This window comes from Carettochelys insculpta, chromosome 4 (genome assembly GCF_033958435.1).
Source record: "Carettochelys insculpta isolate YL-2023 chromosome 4, ASM3395843v1, whole genome shotgun sequence".
In the NCBI taxonomy this organism is placed as follows: domain Eukaryota; kingdom Metazoa; phylum Chordata; order Testudines; family Carettochelyidae; genus Carettochelys; species Carettochelys insculpta.
Window position 1 is genome coordinate 98928556 of NC_134140.1, and position 23357 is coordinate 98951912.

Here is a 23357-nt window from a genome sequence, read left to right on the forward strand (position 1 = left end):
CTGCGGCAGGGCAAGTCGAAGACGTTTAGCCTCTTTTCCTGGCGGGCATACAGGGTCCAAGTCTTGCTGCCATAAAGGAGGGCGCTGAGGATGCAGGCTCTGTAGACTTGCATTTTGGTGTGAGTGTACAGCTTGTTGTTATTCCACACTCTCTTGCTGAGTCTGGACAGAGTTGTGGCTGCTTTTCCAATCCTCCTATTCAGCTCAGTGTCCAACGACAGGGTGTCAGTGATGGTGGACCGGAGGTAAACGAACTCATGGACGACCTCTAGCACATAGTTGTCAATGCTGATTGATGGGGATTCAGCAACATCCTGACCGAGTACGTTTGTCTTCTTTAGGCTGATGGTAAGCCCAAAGTCCTTGCACGCTTTGGAGAACTGATCCAGTAGTTTTTGAAACTGGTCTTCTGTGTGAGACACTACAGCAGCATCGTCTGCGAACAGCATGTCTCTGATGAGGACTTCTCGCACCTTAGACTTAGCTTTCAGCCTTGCAAGGTTAAACAGTTTCCCATCAGATCTTGTGTGCAGCAAGATGCCCTCTGTTGAAGATCCAAAGGCATGCTTCAGGTGGAGTGCGAAGAAGATCCCGAACAACGTCGGAGCAAGCACGCATCCTTGTTTGACGCCGCTCCTGATTCTGAAAGCATCTGACAATGCGCCGTCATATTGGATGGTTCCTCTCATGTCTTCGTGGAACGACTGGATCATCTTGAGTAACCATGGAGGACAGCCTATCTTGTGGAGCAGTTTGAACAGACCATCCCTGCTGACCAAGTCAAAGGCCTTGGTCAGGTCGATGAAGGCTATGTAGAGTGGCTTTCTCTGTTCCCTGCACTTCTCCTGCAGCTGCCTTAGAGAGAAGACCATGTCAACGGTAGACCTCTCTGCACGGAATCCGCACTGCGATTCGGGGTACACCCTCTCAGCAATCTTCTGGAGTCTGCCAAGGATGACGCGAGCGAACAGTTTACCAGTGACGCTTAGGAGGGAGATTCCATGGATCAGAGCCTATAAGCAAAAGGCCACTGAATTTCTGAAAGTTTAACATCACATTTTGACTGCATTTTCCAAGTAAGACTATATGAAAACTCTAATGTGAATACTTTGCATAGTATTTAATAAGTTTAATAATATATACTTTTAACATTAATTTTAATGATTTAAGAAATTTAAATTATTCTGTTTTGCACGTATTACATAATAAACCTTCATAATGTGTACACCATAGTATTTAGGTGTGCCAATAATCTAGCACAGGGGTGTGCAAACTGAGGTGCAAAATTTCAAAAGGGGGTGAAACATAACTGGCTCCCCCCTACTCTGCAGGATCCCTTTGCTGTCACCCTGTAGCCTTGGTCAGCTCAGCTGCCCAATGCAGCGCTGCCTTGCCTCCCCGCCCCTGCACTGTCTGCCACCATCAGAGGGCCAACTTCATTTCTGGTCCCCTTTCCCCTCCCCTGGTGGGGGCCTCTGCAGCCTCCCTGCAGCTTCTCTGGGTGAGGCTGACTTGTGCTGCCAGCCCTCCTGTCTCCCAGCCTTCGCTAGCTGGGAGGCACATGTGGCAGAGGCAGCTGAGCGGCAATAACCTTCTACTAGGACAGTCCCTTTGTTTAGCTTCCTGAGACAGTGAGCTCAGGCCTTTTTTTTTTTTTTTGGTACAATTACTTTGATCTTTTGTTTTATTATTTTGTTTAGCTTTGCCCGGGAGGACCGGATTCGGGAAGTGGGCTCTTTAAACAGCAGGGAGCTGTTGGACTTTTGTTTTTTTCCTCCAAGCTGGAGAGTGAGTGGAATGGGCTCTTGAAAAAGCATGAGTTTATCTATCTATCTAAAGCACTCTTCATCTCGTTACAAATTCTGAAATAAGTTACTGTTTTACATATGTATATTTGCATTTATATGCTGATTAATAAAGTTTTTACATTCTACATAGTTATTTTCTTATATGTGCTGAAACATTTTTTTCATATAAACATAACTGAAACTTTCATTGGTTTGGATTTTATTAGACAGGTTGGGGGACCCTGGCTAACTGCAGAGACAGAAAGGCTGCCTGATGTAAAAATTTGCTCAAATCTGGTCTAGCGTATGTGGACCGTTTGGGTTTGCACTTGCATATATGTGTCTGCATATGCAAATCCAGGACATACACATCTATATGAGGATACTTGTGTGTCTATGTTGTGTACACATACTTTTGAAGACAATGTTGGACACTCTGCTGGACATTCACTGGTTTTTGCTACTGATGAAGCTTATCTCATACCATATACCTATACAAAACACACTCTTTTCAAACTCTGAAAGCAAAATCTGAGAGACAAGTGACTTTGACAGTGTCCCCTGAAGCCATGTCTTGTTGCTATTTTTTCTGAGAGCAACATTTTCTACCCAAAAGGGAAGAACTGCCACATGAAGAACACCAACATTCAGCATTATTGCAACATTTCAGCTTGACAAGACTGGGACAAAATTAAGAGTTCTGTTTCAGTTAGGCACATTAAGTTTATGTGGTTGAGATGACTTGTCATAACCTCATGTTCTACCCTGACACAAAAATTAAAGCAGCCAAGGTTTGATTCTCACCCCCAAGTATGCATTAAGACCACTGTGAGTATGTTATTGTCTTTGAGACTATCACATTACATGACATTCTACTACAATTAGTGCTGTGCCTGCCAAATCCATTATCATCAAGGGCTTTTTTTGAGTAGTTTGAGGGGATTCCAAAATATCCTTTTAATTGAAGTTTGGCAAACAGGTCCTTAAATTTTGGATTGTTTTAAACAACAAAATTGAAATGTATTTACTGTTTTTATTAACGAAATTACAACTTCAACTAAATGCTGCCATTTTATTCCTTTCTATTAAAAATTTCAGGACACAGCCTCATAATACTGTATAATTCATACATGCTTTCAGTGCATGAAAGGAAAACTTTATCAAGAAATCTTCCCATGTGTTACTGATCTCAGATCGGCTATGCTTTGCTCATAATGTATGAAGTTTCATCTTGAACAACAAAGGTCTTTGTTGATATTGTTGTTCTGAAAAGCGGAGGAAGTATAGGCAAAGCACATCATTCCTCAAAACAACACAGTTTGGAATCACTTAAAATTTATAAGATTGGACACAGCTCCTGGCAATAAGATATTTCATTTCTTAAAAAGGAAAAAAAACATTTTCTATATAGAGAACATGAGTGTTTGTCTATACAGAGTGTTCAGTTCTTGCAGTTGGAACAATTATGTGCAATTCTTTAAATCACACTATAAAACATTCTTCTGTGTTGAACGATTAGGGGTTCCAAAGCAGTTTCATTTCAACTCTGGTCGAATTTTTCAGTTTAAGACATTTTAAATTGTGATCACAGTATACATGAATGTTTGGGAAATACAGTGAGGCAAAAGCTTGCAATGAATAAATCTGACAATAAACTAGTATGCACTTTGGCCTGTGGAGTGTTATTTTAATCTGTTAAACAGTAAATTATACTGCAATCTCATTGCAAGGTACAGTCTCTTAATTACACAATTTATAAACCTCTCTAAGCAACCACATCCATCCTGATATGTCAGGTATTTTATGAAGCTAATAAATAAGCTCATTTAATAATTAGGCACTTATTATTTATGGAACTTTTTGGCTTTCTAGGATTAAAGAGTGCTATTAACATTCTATATTTGACGTAGTTCATAAGTGCTCTTTCTATGCATGAAAAAATGTACCACTTCAAGATTTTCCACTTCTGGTGGTTTTGTATTTTTAAACATAAATTATATAATCAAGTAGCTCAGTCCTACAGATGTGTAAAATATGGGTGTTCAAAGGTATGCAGGATCCATGAATTGTTTTACACAAAGTAGAAAGGATATTTGACTTCAAGAAGTCTCCAGAGAACCCATTTAGCCGTTTGGAAGGGAGATCCATCAACTTTATAATTAAAAATGTAATACAGACAAAAAACACTAAAAAAAAAAATTCTGAAATATTTTTGAGGCCTTTTCAGAAACATAAAAGGTCTTATTTACATATAAAAAGGAAATTTTCAAAGCAAGAAACAGCAGTCACCACCCCTTCTCTTAAATATAATTTTATCATTTCTTCTTTCAGATCTGAGAGCTTGTTTCTGTTTTACACTTCAGTCAGTCATAACTTACTGCCAGAATAAATGGATTTTAAAGTCAGTGTAAGTCATGCCCACTCTTAGGTTCCTTTGTATGATAAGAGTGTTGTAAATAGAATAAATGAGATTAAGACTGAGTGCAGACTGAACCACTCTTGTCTGGGACTCTTTGGTTCATTAACATCCATGGTCTGGCATGGTCGGGGACCCTGTGAGTGCTCCAGTGCAGAAGGAACACAGATGTTGCCAGATGAGAGAATCGGGCACAGCTGGAAGTAGTGCACAGAGCTGGGGACCAGTGGCTGGAAGCAGAGCTCAGCAGCCAGAGGCCAGAAGTCTGGCTAAGGCACAAAGACAGTGGTGGGAGCAGCATGTGGCCAGACGCAAGGGGCAGCACAGCCTGGATGGGGCTGGTTGTTAGCAGTCAGACACCAGAAGCGAAGGGGCGGGGGGAGGGAGGGGCAGCGGAGCGTGGCTGGAGCTGGACACTGGAGGCCCGGGCTGGGAGTCAGTGGCTGGACACTGGCAGCAGAGTCCAGCTGGGGCTGGGAGCATTGGGAACTGCTGGCTGGGAGGGCAACAGAGCCCATCCATGCTTGGAAGCTGGTGGCCAGACACTGCCAATGAAGTCCAGATGGGGCTGGAAGCTGGTGTCCGGGATGAGCGGAGCCTGGCTAGGAGCCAGCAGCCGGACATTGGGTGCAGGGTGCAACAGAGCCTTTCTGGGACTGGGAGCCAATGGCTGGGGCTGGGGGTCAGTGGCCTGACATGGGCAGTGAAATCTGGCCAAGGCTAAGAGCTGGCAGGGAGACAACAGCTGGAAGCCAGGTTTGGGGGCATGGGATGGAGCTCAGCCACAGGGTTGGCAGTTGGATCTCATAAGCCAAGTCTAGGAGCCAGTGGCTGACAGCTGCGAACAGAGGCCCACAGCAGAGGGGCTCGCCCTGATCTTCCCTAGCCTGGGAAACTCCTGGTTCACGACTGGTGAGGTCCAAAGAGTTCTGGACCAGGGAGGTTCAATCTGTATGTTTTGTTTTGCTGTCACAAATAACCTATAAAGGAAAACATGAATTAATCATTTAAAAGTGTATATATATGGTGGATGATATGCTACCATTTAAAAATGAAATAATATTAATCTCTGCACAGAACTAAAGGCATACTTTACATTTTGGAAAGATATAGGAAGGGAAATTCCCTACCCTAACAAAAGGACACCTAAACAGACAAGATTTGGGATTCAATATAACTTGAAAAAGGGACTTTTTCACCACAGAAGATTGCATGTTGAATTTATTTTTTGGTTCTCTGAGAGATGTCACATCATCTGCTTTATGTTTTTTCTCAATAATAAAAGGGATAGAACTTTTTGTCTTCAACACTCGTTACAGAGGTTATCTAATCTAGCCTTTCAAAATCATTGTTGTGAATTAATAAAAAGTCAAACAAATTGTAACTAGGGAGATTGATAGGGGGATAATTTTCATGTGGGTCTGAAGAGTAAAAAACACCAAAGAATAAATTACAATTACTAACCCAAATCACTCATTCATCTTTGTTATTCCACTATCACACAAACATGGTAGATAATGTATAATACTTACAGTGGAATATACTATACAGATTTGTTATGGAATGGATCAGAGTTTTACATTATTCCCTACACCCAAAATTATCAAATTACCTGAAGTTGTAGGTGATGGAATATGGGTGACATAAGGATGGTGTTGAAATTTGGGAGGATTGTCATTCACATCGGTAACAGTGACAAGTACATTGGTGGAACTGGAAAGAGCTTTGGGAAAGCCACCATCGCTGGCCACAACTACTAAGGTGTAGTTCTCCTTAGTCTCTCTGTCTAATAATGCACTGGTGATGATCTGTCCCGTTGATGGATTGATTGTGAATTGTGAATTACCACCGATAAGACTATAGCTGTTCAAGAGACAAAAACGAGACATTTTCCATTAGTATTCTCACACAAAACTCTGTTATATTATGATGATATTAAGTATTCAGGTTGCTGCCTATCTTGCTCACCAACATTGTCTCAGAATTTCCTTTTGCTTCCCACTCTATCTGCCTCTATCCATTTATTGTTTCTTGTCTTATACTTCTATTATAAATTCCTTGAGTCAGTCACTATCTCTTTGTTCTGTGTACAGAACCCAGAACCTTTAGGTCCTGCATGTAATACAGTAATAGCAATAAATACAGTAAATGTTTGAAATGCGCGGCTTTGAGTTGCACTTAACACACATTAACGCAAGTTAAGCATAACTCAAAGCCATTCCGCAGCTGTCTGCTCACCAGGCTCCCCCAGCTGGGGGAAGCCAGGCAGGCAGACAGCCGCCGCTGCTAGGGGAAGCCAGGGAGAAGCAGTGTCTGGTTCCCAGAGTAGTGGGGAGTGGGGAACCAGGATGTCACCCGGTTCGCTTCTCCCCACCACTCTGGGAGCCAGGAAACTGACCAGCCCATGAGAGCTGGTCAGTTTCCTGGCTCCCACCAGCTGTGGGGAGATGGGAACCAGGCTGCTGCTTGGTTCCCAGCTCTCCCCACTGGTGTGACCTGGGAAACTGACCACACATGGCTGGTCAGTTTCGTGGCTCCCATTAGTGGTGGAAGATGGGAATGAGGCTGCCACCTGATTCTTGTCTCCCCTGACTTCTATGAAATTTGAGTTACGTGGGGGTTGCAAGGAAAGCAACCCCTGCGTAACTTGGATGTCTAATGTAATTATAAAAAAGAAATGAAAAAACCCAGCATGTACTTAACTAAAACAAGAGAATCAGACATCTGCATGAGTGTGATAGTTTGACCTTTATTTCTATCAGTTTATAGTTGTCACTTTGAAAATCATCTTTTGGCCTCCAAACATAACTACAGGGGGTCAAGTCGCTTTGCTATAAGTTGTTTTGCATATGAATCGTTAAGTAATTTGGGAAAGCAGGTTCATTGTAAGTCACACTGATCTGCACTTACACCATTTAGGGGCTGAGGGACCAAAAGCTAGGAACATAGTGGAGCTTTGTGTTGGCTGGGAGGCAGGTGCTCTAGTGCAGGGGCCCTGGAAGTGAGCCCTGAAGTCACGGGGGACCTGTGGGGAGCTGGCAGGTAGCAGGGGGAGTGTCATTGAACTGCAGGGATAGGTGGGGAGCCACGGGAACAGGTGTAGAGCCGAGGGGAGCCTGCAGAGACTGGGGGAGAGCTGGCAGGGATCCAGCAGGGAGCCGGTGGGAACTGGAGGGGAACTGGCTTATCTTTTTCTATTTATTTATTTAACTTATTATGTATTATTATTTATCTATTTATTTATTCTATGTATTTCTATTCTATTTCTATGTATTGTTTTTTTTGTGGGTTATAAGTACATTATATGTACCGTGTGTGTGAACTGTATGTGTTGGGAACGTATCTTAAACGAATTACATTATTTCTTGTGGATATTCATTCTCCTTTGTAAGTTGGTTCACTATAAATTGCATTATTTAGGAATGTAACCAGGACTTATAACGAGGACCCCCTGTATCCCAAAATGTTATACAGTTGGACTGGGCAGCACTAGAGGCTATGTCTCTAGGAGATATGTAGGAAACTTTGCGGCTATCTACCATTTTTGGAGACATAGGTACTTAACAAAGCAGGAAATACTCATTAATATCCCTAAATCAGTAATTCTCCAATCTAAACTTTTACCCCTGCTTTATGTACCTTTAACATTCAGCATGCTGTGAAATCTTCACTGATTGATCATACTAGTGGTGCATTTAAGTTGCTTTGAAGTTAAAAACTATATTTACTGGGCAAGTGAGGTTTCCTGATATTTTGGGCTGTTTCTTCAGACAGGTTTCTCTGTATTCTTTTTAGGACTTTGCTCGAGTTTGGGAAAGTTCATTTGATACCTTTCATTAACATTATGGATGAAGACAGGAAATGATCTAAGTGGAATGGAGCCCGTTCTGCTCTCTTGGAATTAGAATAAGCTGCTGGAGTTTAAAACTTGTTTAAAGTGACTCTTCTAGGGACTGACAAAATTTGGTAACTTTATATAGATGAGGCTAGAGCAGAATTGACCCAAGTACATTTGGGGATACAATAAAACAGTCTTTTGAAACTGGGGCCAGAATGTTGAAGTGAGCTAAGTATAATCCTACAAAGCTGAGCCCTTCCAATCTGAATCTGTAAAATGTGATGAGGCATACGGATTGGTAAAAAGAAGTAAGGATTTATGAAATGGCAGAAAGCCCCAAACATGTACCACTCCTGCATCCTAATTCCCAGGTTTGAGCTCTTCACCAAACCAGGAGACTGCACTTGCATTTCAATGCCCTCATGACAGTGCCCCTAGCCCAGAACCTTCATACCCCCTGCACTTCAACTCACTGCCTCAGCTTAGAGCCCTTGAACCCCAACCCCCTGCCTCAATTTACAGCCCCGCCCTGCATTCCAAATTCCATACCCCAGTCTCACCCCAGAGCCCACACCTGGTGCCCTCTCACACCCCAGCCCCTGGCCACGCTCAGAGAAAGTGAGGTTAGGGGAAAACAAGCCACTGAGGGAGGGGGAATGTAGTGAGTGGGATGGAGACTCAAGGAAGGGGCAGGGCATCGAGGAAGGGCAGGGACTGGGTGTTTGGATTTCTCCCAATATAAAGTTTGAAATCCTTAGAAGAAGTATGGATTTTAATATCTTCTGGAATACTATTTTTTCCAGATGATAAGACATTATGAATTGTACTTTTTTCAAATAAAAATGGAAGTGCATAATTCCAGTGTATCGTATTATAACTCTGATAAAAATATGATACATGACTGTAGGCAAAATTGCTTCTTCAGAATGCATCAATCTTTATCAGCACTGTTCAATCTAAATGTTTCTCTGATGATCCAATCAAAATGTATTATGACATGAAGAATCACATAGACCAGGGCATTTCCTAAGGAATCAGTAACCATCTGCAAATTATAGCAATAAACTCTCCCAAGAAAATCACTAATCCCAAGAATCGGAGGGGTAGCCGTGTTAGTCTGGATCTGTAACAGCAACGAAGGGTCCTGTGGCACCTTATAGACTAACAGAAAAGTTTTGAGCATGAGCTCTCGTGAGTACAGACTCACTTCATCAGATACACAAGAAATCCCAAGAAAATGCTCCAGGCATACTCTCAATTGCTTAATACTGGGGGTGAAATTCATCTTTATGCAGAAAGCCTGCAAAAAGGCCTAATGATCTATTCAAGTCTCACTAAAGCCTCAAATTACACATTGCACATGAGCAAATTTCACCCCTCCTCTGAAGTCTTACTGTAGGCTGTTATGATAGTGTCATCACTGGCATCCTCTTACCTTTTTATTTTTTGCCAAATATACTTGTTATAGGACAACACAAGTGTTTACATTAAGAAGGACACCATAAACATTTTTTTTAAATAACAAGATATGCTTTAAAACAAATATCTAAAATGTCCTCCTCTCCCCCCAAGCTGAACCTGTACAATTCCACTACTCAGGAATTCTCTGGGACAGAATTTAGACATAATTACAAAAAATAAAAGCAATCAACTTTGCCACAAATCAAACCATTCTTACTCCACTCTCTCATTCCTTTCTGCCAGTAATTGCATATTTATCAATTGATTATAATTTTAATGAAAATTTACAAGATTTTATTTGTCAGTGTGACTGTATCTAAAATCCACGCTTAGGTTAGGCCCCATTGTGTCAGGAGCTGGACAAATATCAAACATCGTTATTACTACCCCAATGAGCTTACCATCTAAAAAGATGAGCCATTTCTCTAAATACAATGGAAAATAAAAAAAAACAAACATGTTGATATTACCAAATATTGCCACACTGTGAACTTACATGCTTGACCTTTACTGGTACAGATTTGTAATATCAAAAATGACATTTACAAACCATGGCTCCATTCCCACAACTGACTTCACACTTGTCTTCAGTGGTGTTCTATGCTGGCATAAGAGTTTGCTTCTAAAGAACCCCACTCAAATCAATGGGACTCAGTGCCAAGGAGTCAGTTGCAAGATCAGAGTCTATACTATTTATGAAAAGTGGCCTGAACTCTGGGTATAACTCTGGGATTATATACATAAACCACATACTGAACAGTGAAATGTTAAGGAGCAGCTGTGAGCTCAGCCGGTCTTGCAGTACCACGCATGCAAGAAGACGCAGGAGAAGGAGCTTAGAAGGGGAGCAGAACTGCTCACTAGGGGCTTGTTTACACTTAACTGGAGACCAATGCTCCTGAGATTAATCTCCTGGGGGAAGGAAGTGGGGTGATTCAACAGTTTAGTAGGGACATGCTAAATCGACTGCTCATCACTCTCCAATTGACCCAGGCACTCCATGGGGTCACCAGGGATAAAGGAAGTCAATTGGAGAGTTTTTCCCATCAACCTCCTGCTGTGGGGATGCTGCAGAAATTTGGCTTAGGGTATGCTGACTCCAGCTAGATAGGTCACATAGCTGAACTTGTGTATCTGAAGTCAACTTTTCCCTAAGTGTATACCTGCCCTAACTGGCAAACCAGGAAACAACAGAGCTCTCAGCTCCTGAGGAAAGGGCAGACTGAAGGCAGAAGCCTCCCAGACAACCACTGCCTGAAGGCACTGAAGGAAATGAGGGTCCAATGCAGATATAACACTCAGAGTCATTCCCCTTTATCTCTTACTAACTCCGTTTATTTGTGTTAATTCACTTGGCTTTTTGCTCATGGACTACCTGGAAGGGAAGAAAGTTTGAAGAGACCTGGCCAGTGGACCAAGTCACAGGAAGAGGTAGGCCATCATAGAAACGGAGAGGAAGGTGCCATACCATGCCCAGCCATGAGGACGCACCAGCAATGAACTGAATCCTTTACACTCCCCAAAACATTTCATACCTAAATAGATCTAACCCACTTCATATAAACTAGCACGTTCAAATATTCATGGGCTAGCTTCTTTGATCAGTTTCCAGTTCAGATGATTCCTACACCCCATTCCCCGAATAGAGACCCAAATAAAGCTTGTCCAAATAAAGTTCTGACTCCTTTATTTTGACTTTAGTCTATCTGAATATTCCTTAGACATAAATTACAAGGCACTAGGCTTCAAACTCCCATCTACTAGAAAGCTGGCCATAGAGCACTCATATGTAATGGCTTTCCCACTACAGAATGCACTTTAAGCAAGCAAGATACTAACCCCAAGGGCATGCAAAATTCAGTCCACGGGCCAGATCCGGCCTGCCACTGTCCTATGGACAAGCAGAATCCTCAGACAGCCTCCCTGGGGGCTGCTCAAAGGTTCTGGCTGTGGGGCCACATGATTCTCTGAGCACTGTGAGCCCCTGCATGGGTTTCACACGCTGCCTCCACCTCCAGCATAGAGGCATGTGTGTTGCAGAGAGTGCATGGCCCCTTAGCCAGTTGCTTTGAGCAATGTGCAGGGGCACAGAAGGTAAGAAGCCTACCTAAGGCTCCTGCTGGTCTGCTGGCTAGGAGCCACCTAGGTAAGTATCTGCCAGCTAGAGCCTGCACCTGGCACCCCAGACCCTGCCTCCCCCAAATCCATTGCTCCCGCTCCTGTACCGCCTCCCAGGTCACAGCCCAAACCCTTTGCACTCCACAACTGTACCTAGATCCCACCCAGACTCTGCATCCAAATCCACCACCCCAGATCACAACCCTTTCCCAGGCCTTGTACTGATTACTGCAGCCTTCCTTCAGTTAAAAATCCTCTCCTGTACCTATACCCCTTCTGGTCCCTGCATCCCAATCCCTTGCCACAGGTCACAACCCCTATCTGCTCTAGGTCACAACCAAGATCCTTGCACCTCTTCCTACATCCATGCCCCAGGTCACAACCCACTCCCAGACCGTGTAACCCCACTGTAGCTCAATCGCCTGCTCCAGGTCACAACCTCCTCCTTCACCAAACTCTCTCTCAGATCTCACAACTCCTCCTGCACCAAATCCACTACCTTGAACTCCCACACCCTGAACCTCCTAGTAGAGTGTGGCTCTTGAGCATTTACCAAATTCTTGACATGGCTCCTCATCAAAAATTACTGCCCACCCTGTACTAACCAGACTATAATTTAACAGAACTTCCAAGCATGAAAAATAAGATCAGGAATAAATAGTATTATTACTAAAAAATTCGCTGGATATTAACCAGCTGTTCATGAAAGGGCATTGCTGAGCTCTGTGAATTCCTGCATTTAGTCCTGGAATGACTTATGCAACTGATGTGCCAAAATTTGATATTTCCCTACATGTTTATATGTGACCTATAGGTGTAATACACCTGCATCAACCTTTTTTAATGATTGTATAGGTCGTATTTCACAGAACACAGGCACAAAGAAGCTATAGTTATGATTTGTGTATGTATTATCAGGTTACCTTTCTCAAATTTTTGCATAACTTAGTCTATTTTTTTGGCTTCACATGGCACCCCGATTCAGAATTTGCCAGCGTGGTAGTTGAAATTAAAGATCCTATTTCCAGAGGTGCTCAGGCCTTATAACTTTATCAGAATTTATTGGGGACTTTGTGTGTTTAGCATCTCTGAAAAGCAGACCTTTAATAATTAGTCCTATATATCTTCCGCCAAAGTTAAGTCTTACTGTAACTGTATACACTGCTAATTCATGTGTGATTTTTTATGATCAATCTGGATAAATAAAGCCCAAGGCAAGCAAAGTATGACCTAGGAATAAGAAAAGTTCAAGAAATAATTTTGTTTTTAATGGCTACACCTGAAAGAACAATTTCTCTTTACTGTTCTACTTCGAGATGACAGTAGATGAAATGATAAAGTCCCCCAAAACAATTCACCTTGCTCTAAAGACATTTGAAGGCACTTAGTTAATTTGTAATCAGAACATGTAAACACTGTAATCATCTGTGCTTTTCATACATCCTTTTTCTAGAAAATAATAAAGCTTCCCAAAATCAGTATCTTGAAAGAAGATAGCATGGAATCTTCCTTGTTGCAAATTTTACGAATACTCAATCTGGATCGCTTTCAATGATTTAAAAATGCCAAAAACTAAGCTCCTATTCTAAACATCAAGCAGGTTAGAAAGGAAATATTATTACATTTTGTACATATTTGCCATTTGACAATGTAGTCCTCTGCTTCTTTATATTAATGACCACAGTGATTTTATTCTCTTCTTTGAAGACAAAAAGTAGATATTAGTGCTTGCATTAACAAAAGTTCAAAGGCAAGGGATTACCTATTTGGCTTTTTGAATAGCAAAGAATGATTAATACCTAATACAAGACCGCCTTCCATTCCATTACACATCAGTCCTCAGTGGGTAATGTTTAGCCTGTCACTGCCACTTAACATCTTCATTATTCTTGTCTCTGAGAGTACTTATTGCCAGAGCTCAACACTAGGAATTTACCCAGTTAAGAAACATGATTGTGTCAGTAGAGCTGTGCAAAGCATTTTGCACATAAAAGAAAACTGTCAAACACATTTTCTTGTCATTGATTTTTCTGAATGGGATACAACAATTCACTTTTTGACTGGTGCACAGTATTTATTTTGCCTGTTTGTTTCCAAACTAAACACCGTAGCTGTGTGTTTGAAACCAGGAAACACTGGCAACAAATAAAAGATGTTCAACTTGTGAACATCTATACACATAGCTTCAAGGTGGAGAATGATATTTCTGCATCTATATATAAAGAGATGTTTATTATTTGAAAGGTAGAGGCTATTTTCATTGCTATTTTTTTTTCTTTTTTAAAACCCAATTTTCAAGTTCAAAGCTATAAAATTAGGTACCTAAATTCATATTTAGGCTTAGTGGGAGTTATATGCAAATGCCAGACTTTAAGCACCCAAGTATGACAATTTGACCCTAAAATAAGAAGTGGCTGAGAAATTGTCATTTAGATCTAGATCTAACTAGGTTTAAAGTGCAGTATTCAAACTGAAATAGGTGAAACATTCAGTTGTCCATTATAGAAACAAACTATTCTTCTCAGATTTTGGCTGCATCCAAACCAGAACTAAACAACAAGCCTATATGCAATTTTACAGTCAATCCCTGCATACGGTATTAAGTTGATCATAAACAGAGTTGTTATATGAGTTGAAATCCAAATTATTCCCCAGTTTCAAAGTTTTAAACTTCTAGATTTGCACAAAAATTCAAAAGATTCAAAAATAATAGTTTCTACATCTCTAGTGACTTTCAATGTATATAAAATAATTTCAAATGGATAATTAATTAAACCTTCTTAATTACAACCTTTATATCCAACTGTATACTATCAGAGAAAGAAATACTTGCACATTTGAGGGCTGAACTGTTTTTTTAAAGGCTATACGAAGACAAGAAGTGACAAGGTTACAAACCGTCTCTGCTACATTTCATTATGGATGGTCCCATTCATCTTTATTTTATCTTTCTTATTATTGATATGTATAGTAGTCCAACCTAAGCATTTGACCAATTTATAATCAGTTAGGCAGCCAGCTAAATATACCTGTTTTTATCCCTGTTTCTTTTTTATGTTTACAGGAAGCCAAAGTTTTGGAAATCAGTTATACTCAGATGAACCTAAATTCAATTTATTTTAACTTGGCAGATTTTAAAAAATAAATTGCAATACTGTATGTTTTGGTTACAACCCCTGAAGATTTCAACAGTCCCAGATTTGATGAAGCAATGTAGCCATGTGAAAAACACCATCCTTGTTTTGCTTTAGTACTTTGGTGGGGATGAGCAAGGAAAACTCTCCATCTTAAAGGTAGCTTTAAATCTATCCACGGTAAAGGCCATACCTGATAACTGCATTAATTGAAGCATCAGCGTCTGAAGAGTTAACTAGCAAAATATCCGTCCCTGTAGGTGCATCCTCTGGAATGGTGGTGGAATACATCTTAAAGGCAAATGTAGGAACATTGTCATTGACATCATCCACAGTGACAGCAATAGTTCCAGTGCCAGTAAGGGCAGGAGATCCTGGGGGGAAAATGGGATTTAAAATGCTAGAGGTTACAAATACAACAATACTAATACTGGATATGCCACTCTTCATTTAAAATCTAACACTTCAGCATGTCACTGCTCCCGGAGATCCAAAGCCAACTCAATGTAAAGAACAGGGCTAGCTTGTTTTTAATGTAGGCCATCTGATTACTAAGTACAAGTCACACACAAAATTCTTCCATCTCATCTTACTCAAGAAATAATTTAAAGTGTAAGTTCCGGGCATAAAGATAAACTGGAAACAACAGAGAAAGCCTTGTCTGTAACAACCAGACCCAATTTGAACATGTTGACTTTTCTTTTTGTCTAATGGAAGTCTGTCATGGATGGCACATTGACAGCCTTGGAGCTCAACCCCTCAATTTATTTATCCACAGAACAAATAAAGCAGAGGCAGTAGAATGTGGTTTTCCTTCCTTTCATTCCCTCAGTCTCTCACAATCCTGACCTGGAATGATCTTCTTTGAGGGCTGGAATGTAGTTCCATTTCCAGAATCGTTCCAACTTTATTTCTTTGATGCAATGACCAACAATGGTGCCACTTGGTGCCAAATCAGATAGTGTTTACTATGACATGTATACTGGTGTATAAGAAATCAGACTGAACTCATTTGACCTACTTTTTGTCTTGGTTTTAAGTACTAATCTGTGCTGGATTCAAACAAATGAGAAATAGCAAGTGGACAGTTCATGTTCAGTCTTCCAATATCTATTCTTTGAACCCCATCTCCTGTTAAATGCAAGCTAAGACACAGAAAATGTTAACAAGGGACCTAAATCATATTAGCTTCACCAGAATTATCATGCTCACTAGGAGGCAAGGAACAAATGCATTTAGTCTGGTTGTCAAAATAATCACTTTAGTAGCTTTCTGAGCCTGTCCTTCCCCTTCTTGACTATGAAACAATAATACTGTATTTCTCACTATTTTCACTTATATTACGGCTGGCACAGTAACCTCCTGCCTCTAAGGAAGAATCTGTGATGAAACCTCCAAGTGGACAGTTGCCAAAAAAAAACAAACCCAACAAAAAACCACCACCCCCAAAGTACAAAAAAGGAACTGTGCATAAAGCAGAAAGGAAGGGAATGAAAGAAGTTCAAAGTGAAATTTACCAAAGAATTACATACATTTCACTTTAAAATCTATTGCTCAGGCAGGCTGGATCATAGCACTCAGTGGCATGCTGCTGCCAGCTAAACAGGTGCATGTTTGATGCTGTGGATTTACCTTACCCAATTCTTTTTACGCTATGAATTTAGTAATTCGTTATGCCAGTAAAGTACTTCGGCCAGGAATTTTACATGAAGCCATCAGTCTGACTCATTCTGTACCCTGCTTGCAGTTATGTCATTTAATCAAACACTTACAAATAGGAAAGGCTACAAAAAGTGTACTTGACTGCTGAAGTATTGCTGGTGGAGTGTTTATTATTAGCATGTAAATGAAACAAAGTCCTCGGTTATTGCATGTGTCAGCTACAAGCATTCCAAATACATTTAATTGGCTCATTCACCTGATAGTTCATGAAATGCGAAGTTGAAAGCTGTTACATTTCACAGATGATTAGCTATTTTAGACATACTAGAAATACTAATCTAGGATAAGTCATATTCAAATAGCATTTATAGTGTAAGTCAACCAGGAAAAAGAAAGCTAGTTGACAGAAAAGACTTGAAGTCCATCTTTTTACAAGCAAATGCTACAGGTGATGGATAAAGAACACTGGAAACATAAGCCCTTGGCTTATTCACAGAATGAAGAAACACGGCACAACTAATGCCAACACAAGCTTCCCCACAATGCTCCTTCAGTTCATCTCAGGACTAACCTGATGGGACGAACAGAGAGAGAGAGAGAGAGAGAGAGAGATTCTCTTTCCTATACAGCTATTCATTCTTCTTCCTCTTAAGTGAAATGGTCAAAGGCTGAAAATGAGTGCCAAATTTAATAATGCTTTTGTAATGGTGATATCTGGCCATTAAAAATTGGCTTGTGACCAGCAATATATTGTCTAGCAAAGTAATGGACACTTTTGATCTGGGTAGAATTTGAATTGATAAACCACGGAAAGACAATTCTGTTGCTGAAATCCGGACCATAATGAAGTCACTGTGAGTTATCCCATTGCCTATATCCCAAAATAGCAATGTACTCACCTGTCTCCTAAGTCAAAAGAACACAGATACACTTATTATTGCGTAATTCTCCAGATCTGAAGAAGTGTGTCTTTCCCACTAGAACTCATCACCTAATAAATAATATTGTTATTCTTTAAGGTGCTACAGGACTGCTTTCTTTGTTTTGTTAAGATACAAAATAACACGGCTACCTCTCTGAGACTACGTAACGAGAAAAATCAAGCATTCTTTCCTACTTGTCTACTCGCTCGTATTTATAAGTGAAAAGTCATATTATTTCCATGTCATGTTGAATAGTAACAGAGAGAAAGCCGTGCTAGTCTATCAACCTTGATTACTATTTTTGGTTCTCTGTGCCTTAAACATTGAGTCTGTTCTGGTATAGCTATGATCTGAAGAAGTGGGTCTGTCTCACGAAAGCTCATTGCCTAATAAATTATTTGGGTAGTCTTTAAAGTGCTACTGGACTGCTTTTTTGTTTTTATTTCCATTTCAGTGCACGTCACAGCTCCAACTTCATATTGAGTCCTGACAATGTTCATTTCCCTGTAAGTGACGGGCCATCTCACATCTAGGCTGTGCCTACACTTGCATTCCCCTTTAGAAAAAGGCATGCAAATGAGGGAAATCAAAAAAGCAAATGAGGTGCAGATTTACACATCTAGCACCTCATTTGCATTTTCTTTGTTCAAAACAGCTTCTCTCAAAAGAAGAAAAGCAGTGGTGGTGTGGCTCTTTCGAAAGCAAACCCCATCTTCAAAAGAACCCTTTTTCCCTCCCCAGAAAATAGGAAGAAGGGTTCTTTTGAATATGGGTTTTCCTTTCAAAAGACCTGCTTCTACACTGCTTTTCTTCTCTCGAAAGAAGCTCTTTTGAAAGAATATGCAAATTAGGCACCAGATATGTAATTATGGATCTCATTTGCATTTTCACTTTCCTTCATTTGCATGCCTCTTTTGAAAGGGGAATGCAAGTCTAGACACAGCCTATTGACTCTTTGAGAAATAAAAGATGAGGACTTTTTTTGAAAAAAATAGTGACATAGGGCTAAATTCTGTAATCCTCCAGCAAGCAGAACTCACAGCACTTTCACTGGAAGTTCTGCTTGATTAAAGATCACAGATTTTTATCCTTTTTAATTTCATGATTATCTAGGTTGCATTAATAAAAGTGCTGTATTAATGGTGACAATTGTAATTTCTATGGCTGGGCCAGGTTCCCAGATTTGAATTCTGCTTTGATAGCAGTTCTTGCTGAAGACTTTTCTTCTTACACTTTGTACATTTTCCCACCAAGTTTCCCTGAATAAATTTCATAATTATCCTTAGTATATTTTCCATAAACTTTAGATAGGACAGTCCTCATAAGTGATGTACCGTTAGGGTCTCTGATGATGATAGAAAGTTAGTTGTTGAAAAGTGAAGTGGTCCTGTACCAAGTGTGGGAATTTGTATTGCATGCACCGGTAAGCATTTCTGGATGTAAACAGAGTCTGATTTTTTTTTCCAAATGAAAAAACCCCAAATCATACAAGACTCAGATTCCTGCAGTTAGTCCTGAATCCAGCTGATCTGAATCTAGCAGCACTAACCATAGCAGAAAATCTTGATGGTCTCTCTGCTTTGGAAATTGGGTTTTAGATTTTTTTACTGCACTCAATCATCACTATATCAATATTGTCACTACTACCATTATCATTGTCTCAGTGTTATTTCTTTGTACAGTATTGTGATTGTGCCTTGTGGCTGGGCACTACACACGAAGGAACAATGGTTCCTGGCCTAAAGAGGTCACAATATAAGTATATGAAAAGGGTCAAGTAGATACAGCAGATAGACTGGAGGGCAAGGGAGGAGCATAGCACAAGATGTCATACAATTAGAATTAACATAACAAGCTACCATCACAGAGCACCAATTGCCCAGTCTCTGTTTAATAATTTGTAGGCATCAGAGCAAAGATGAACTTAAGCACAAATTTGAAAGATGAGCTGAAATAACTCCTGTCTCTTCTTTCACTATAACTTACCCACTTCTCTGCATCTTCCCCACCCCCAGCAGCACCTATGTTCTGGTTCAAATTGCATCTCACCTCATCTGTATAAGTTTCCTCCTTTCTGGCCCCTCTGGTGTCTACACGCACTCTTTGAATCCTTCTAACATAGTCCAGGGAGGGAAAATCTCACAACACTAACTACAAGTATTTAACAGAAGATACTTGTTAAGTGTTGCTATTGTTACTATCATTGTGATCTGCTGTCGCTGGATTTCACCCTGCAAAGTGCTAAGCATCCTCAATTCCCTGTCAAATAAGGGAAGTTGAGGGCACCTAATCAGAGGTCCAGTAACTTACAGGATCAGGCCCTGAATCATGCAAGCCAACACATAAGTGCTTTTCTGAAGCAAGCCATTATTCCAGAGCTACTTATTCAGACAAAACTATCATTGACGAAGTTGGAGTTTTATCTGAATAGAGTCTTGAACAGGGTCTATAAAGAAGGGAAAATATTTGAACTGCTCACTCTCAGCTTAGAAAGTTATTTTTGTTCTACAAAATTTCTAAAAGGTGAAGCAATAATCCTCTCACTTCTGCCAATAGCTTAACCATGTCAAACATAAAAAAATAAATGCAATTGTTATTAAAGAGTGACCATTTTCAGGCCCTTGTCAAGCGAATCACTGTCTCAGTTTCCCCTTCTTTGTTACCCTTTGGGTACTCATGCACTGCACAAGTAGTGCTTCAAACTCATGACTTTTCTTTTGGAGGTCAGACTTATTTATATTGTATGACAAAAAGTATCTGTACTAAAGTATTCATTCTTTACCCTTGTTGTCTCAGTTCTTCATGTTTTTTCTGGCCTTTCTCCTTAGACTTCACAGTTGCTTGTATGAGGCCTCTTAGGTGACAGGCTCTAGTCCTAGGACTTCTGCCCTCCACTGATCAAGCAGGGGGTAGTTTCCTAGCAGTTTTCCTGACTTTGGGTTCTCTAACATTAAACTAAGAATTTTTCTTTTTGTTGTCCTAAAGGCAATCACACAATCCCAAGCCACATGACAGCTCTGTCACATACTCAAGTTGGCAACTAACATTTTCCAAATATCAGCATTCTGTAACAGTGCATGTGCGTGCCCAAAAGACTCATGGCCTCATAGTGCATAAATTATCCACAAAATGTAATAATAAAATGATGATAGTAGTATAGCTAGCTTGTCCCACTTCTTCTAAACACAATGTAGCATCATCCTTAATACAAAACAATACAAAGAATATTTCTTATTCATGGAAAGGTAGAAATGGTTCACTTTACAAACTGCATTATAACAGACTAAATCCCATGACAGTTTCTGGGGCAGGACAATATTAGCATGAATTAGCACGAACTAGTATGACTCACATATGTAATCTAGTGTTTTATGGTTTAGTCATTTGAAAGAATAACCTTTCAAAATCAGCAAACATCCCAAGGCATGGATGATATTGTGATATCAGATAGCTTTAATAAAATATATTTATCTGGCTTGAACCTACCTAATATATATTGTTTACTGACCTTTATTACTGGATTTTTTGTGAGCAGCAGAGCAGGAATGCTTTCTGAAATATAAATTTTCAATTCAATGTAATTTTCTATAATTGCCTATAATATGAATTAAGTGAGAAGATTGCTGTAAAACTTCAGCTGTCTTAAGACATATTAATTAGCGTATGCAAATTAATTATGAAATTTGAAAAACCAAGAGTTTTACAGTAAGCATGAATTTATAATAAACAGGACCAGGAATTATGATGTGGCTAGCTATACCATAACCATGAACTATTGACAAGTACGTTACATGTAAATCTACCATAAATCCAAAATTGCAAATGTATATCAAAGTTTAAATGATGTGCCATTGTAATGTAACATTAAGATCAACTCACTGGGAAATGCTACCCTCATTTCTAAAGGCAGTTTCAAATCCAATGTCTAATTTCAGGAATGGCTCCTATATTTTCAGGGTGGTGCAATACAACACATAAGATGCTGTTATGATTAATGAAAGCTAACTAAGTCCCCACATACCACCTCCCATAATTTTGTCAGTACTTTTAAGATACCTGAAAGATATACACTTGAAGATATGTATTTGTCTAGCAGACAGGAGACTGATTCAAATTCAAGTAGCTCAGGCTCGTTCACTTTGGAAGGCCAGCAGACTAATGTGGATGCAATGATACCTGTTCCCAGCAGACTAGCAGGCTATGACATGGCATAGGATGGATAAACAAATTACTGTACCTGAAATTTACTTGTTCTAGTACATCAAACCAGACTTACTTATATGGATTCTGACCCAGGCCTGTGAAACCCAGCAAATGCCATGCCTGTCACACATATTGTGAGCTGGAATTCTATAATTCTATCTGCTCCAGTCCAGACTGAGCTATTAGGAGAAGAGTAAAGGAAATCACAGGTTTCCTTTGTTTCCATATAGGAGAGAGATTGGCTAGGTACAGGAGAGTTCACAACTGGAAACAATACTTTCATTTACACCTGACAATCAGGTGGACAAATGAAACAATGGGATGGGATTGGTATAGTGCTGGTCAAGAGAACTGATGTTTGAGAAGATTGTAATAGGAATATTTTACTACTGCCTGCTAAAAATTACACACAACTCTGACCTGTTCTTCTGAAGCAACAAAAGCAAGAAAAGGGGAAGAGAGAGAAGTATTTTACCAACAGCTAGATGGCAATGTAGATGAGATTCCTGGTCATGATATAACTGTGATAAAGAGAGACATGAATACAAAGTTTGGCAAAAGATATGGTAAACAAATTAACAGTGTTGGACCACACAGAACTGGGACAGCAAATCATAATGGGGAAAGGTTAAAATATTGCTGTGAGATGAACAATCTGATTATTGGTGGTATGTGCTTTCCTCACAAAGACATACACAAGGCTAAATGAAACTCAACTGTCAGTTAAACTAAAACCTAGCCAGACCACATTATTTCAGTAAAAGGCACCGATCGCTGTTGGATGTTAAGAGCTATAGAAGTATCAAGTGTCTCAGTAATCATGTTTACTAATGGGAAAGATACAGATGAGGTTAAGGGCCAAAAATATATGGGTGGAGCAGAGGTTAAATTTGACCTTTAAAAATTAAAAGATAGTTCTGTGAGTATGAAGTTGACACTTTGAGAGCATCTAAGGCCACTGACTTGAGATGACGAAGAAATCTTGCCACAGACTGGATGGAAAATATTCAAGAAAGTGATACAAAATACATCTGAGGAAGTTATTGGAAGGCCTAAGCAAACAATGAGAACCTGGAAAAGCACCAAAACAAGAAAATTGCAGGAAAAAGGATAAGCAAGCCAAGACTGCTGGGAAAGCAGTAGTAAAATCATTACATAATGCGGTGAAAGAATCACAAGAATTGGCCAAGCCAAAATTCTGGAAAGAAGAGGCCCAACAAGTAGACAAAACATCAAGGCTGGGAGTACATGGAGATGTCCTGCCAGCAACTTCACGCTAATGAGCAGTCTCGCAATTGTAAATGGCTGCTTATTAGCATATTTCTGCAGCTCATTAGCATAGCTGCATGAGATCTCGCTGCCGGCAGAAGGTGCTGCCGCCAGCAAACAAGCCGTGTAGATCTGCCAGCAAAACCCCTCTCTGTCACCAGCCTCTTATGAATTCCAGCCTGTTTACTGCTAGCAGCACCCTCTGTGGGCGAGATCTGATGCAGCTATGCTAAAGAGCTGCATGTATATGCTAATGAGCAGCCACTTGCAATTGCGAGACTGCTCTTTAGTATGAAGCTGCCAGCAGGATGTCTCCATGTAGACCCAGATCAAGAAAACAAGATATGACGAGGGTAAATTATATAAAAACACAATCAGGCCACTGATGTAAGTGATAAGAATGGTCTGTGGTGAACTGACAACAAACACCAAAGAGGTGCTGAAAATATGGCAGGATCACTTTGACAAAGTGCAGAACCCTTCAGTTTATTCAGATGTAAGCATTCTAGACATGCTAGATTAAGGGTATATCAGCTCTGAAACACT

At 40.2% G+C, this 23357-nt stretch overlaps 1 protein-coding gene across 1 annotated transcript in view; it reads right to left on the minus strand.

Annotated features, from left to right (window-relative positions):
* The window catches only part of FAT4 (FAT atypical cadherin 4), a 242052-nt gene that overhangs the window by 54018 nt on the left and 164677 nt on the right, over nt 1–23357 (minus strand). Inside the window, exons 7-8 of the mRNA XM_074993335.1 lie at nt 14948–15128; nt 5816–6066 (exon numbers count right to left, since the gene is read on the minus strand). Of these exons, the coding sequence (XP_074849436.1) occupies nt 5816–6066; nt 14948–15128 (432 nt within the window). The remainder of the gene's footprint in view (nt 1–5815; nt 6067–14947; nt 15129–23357) is intronic.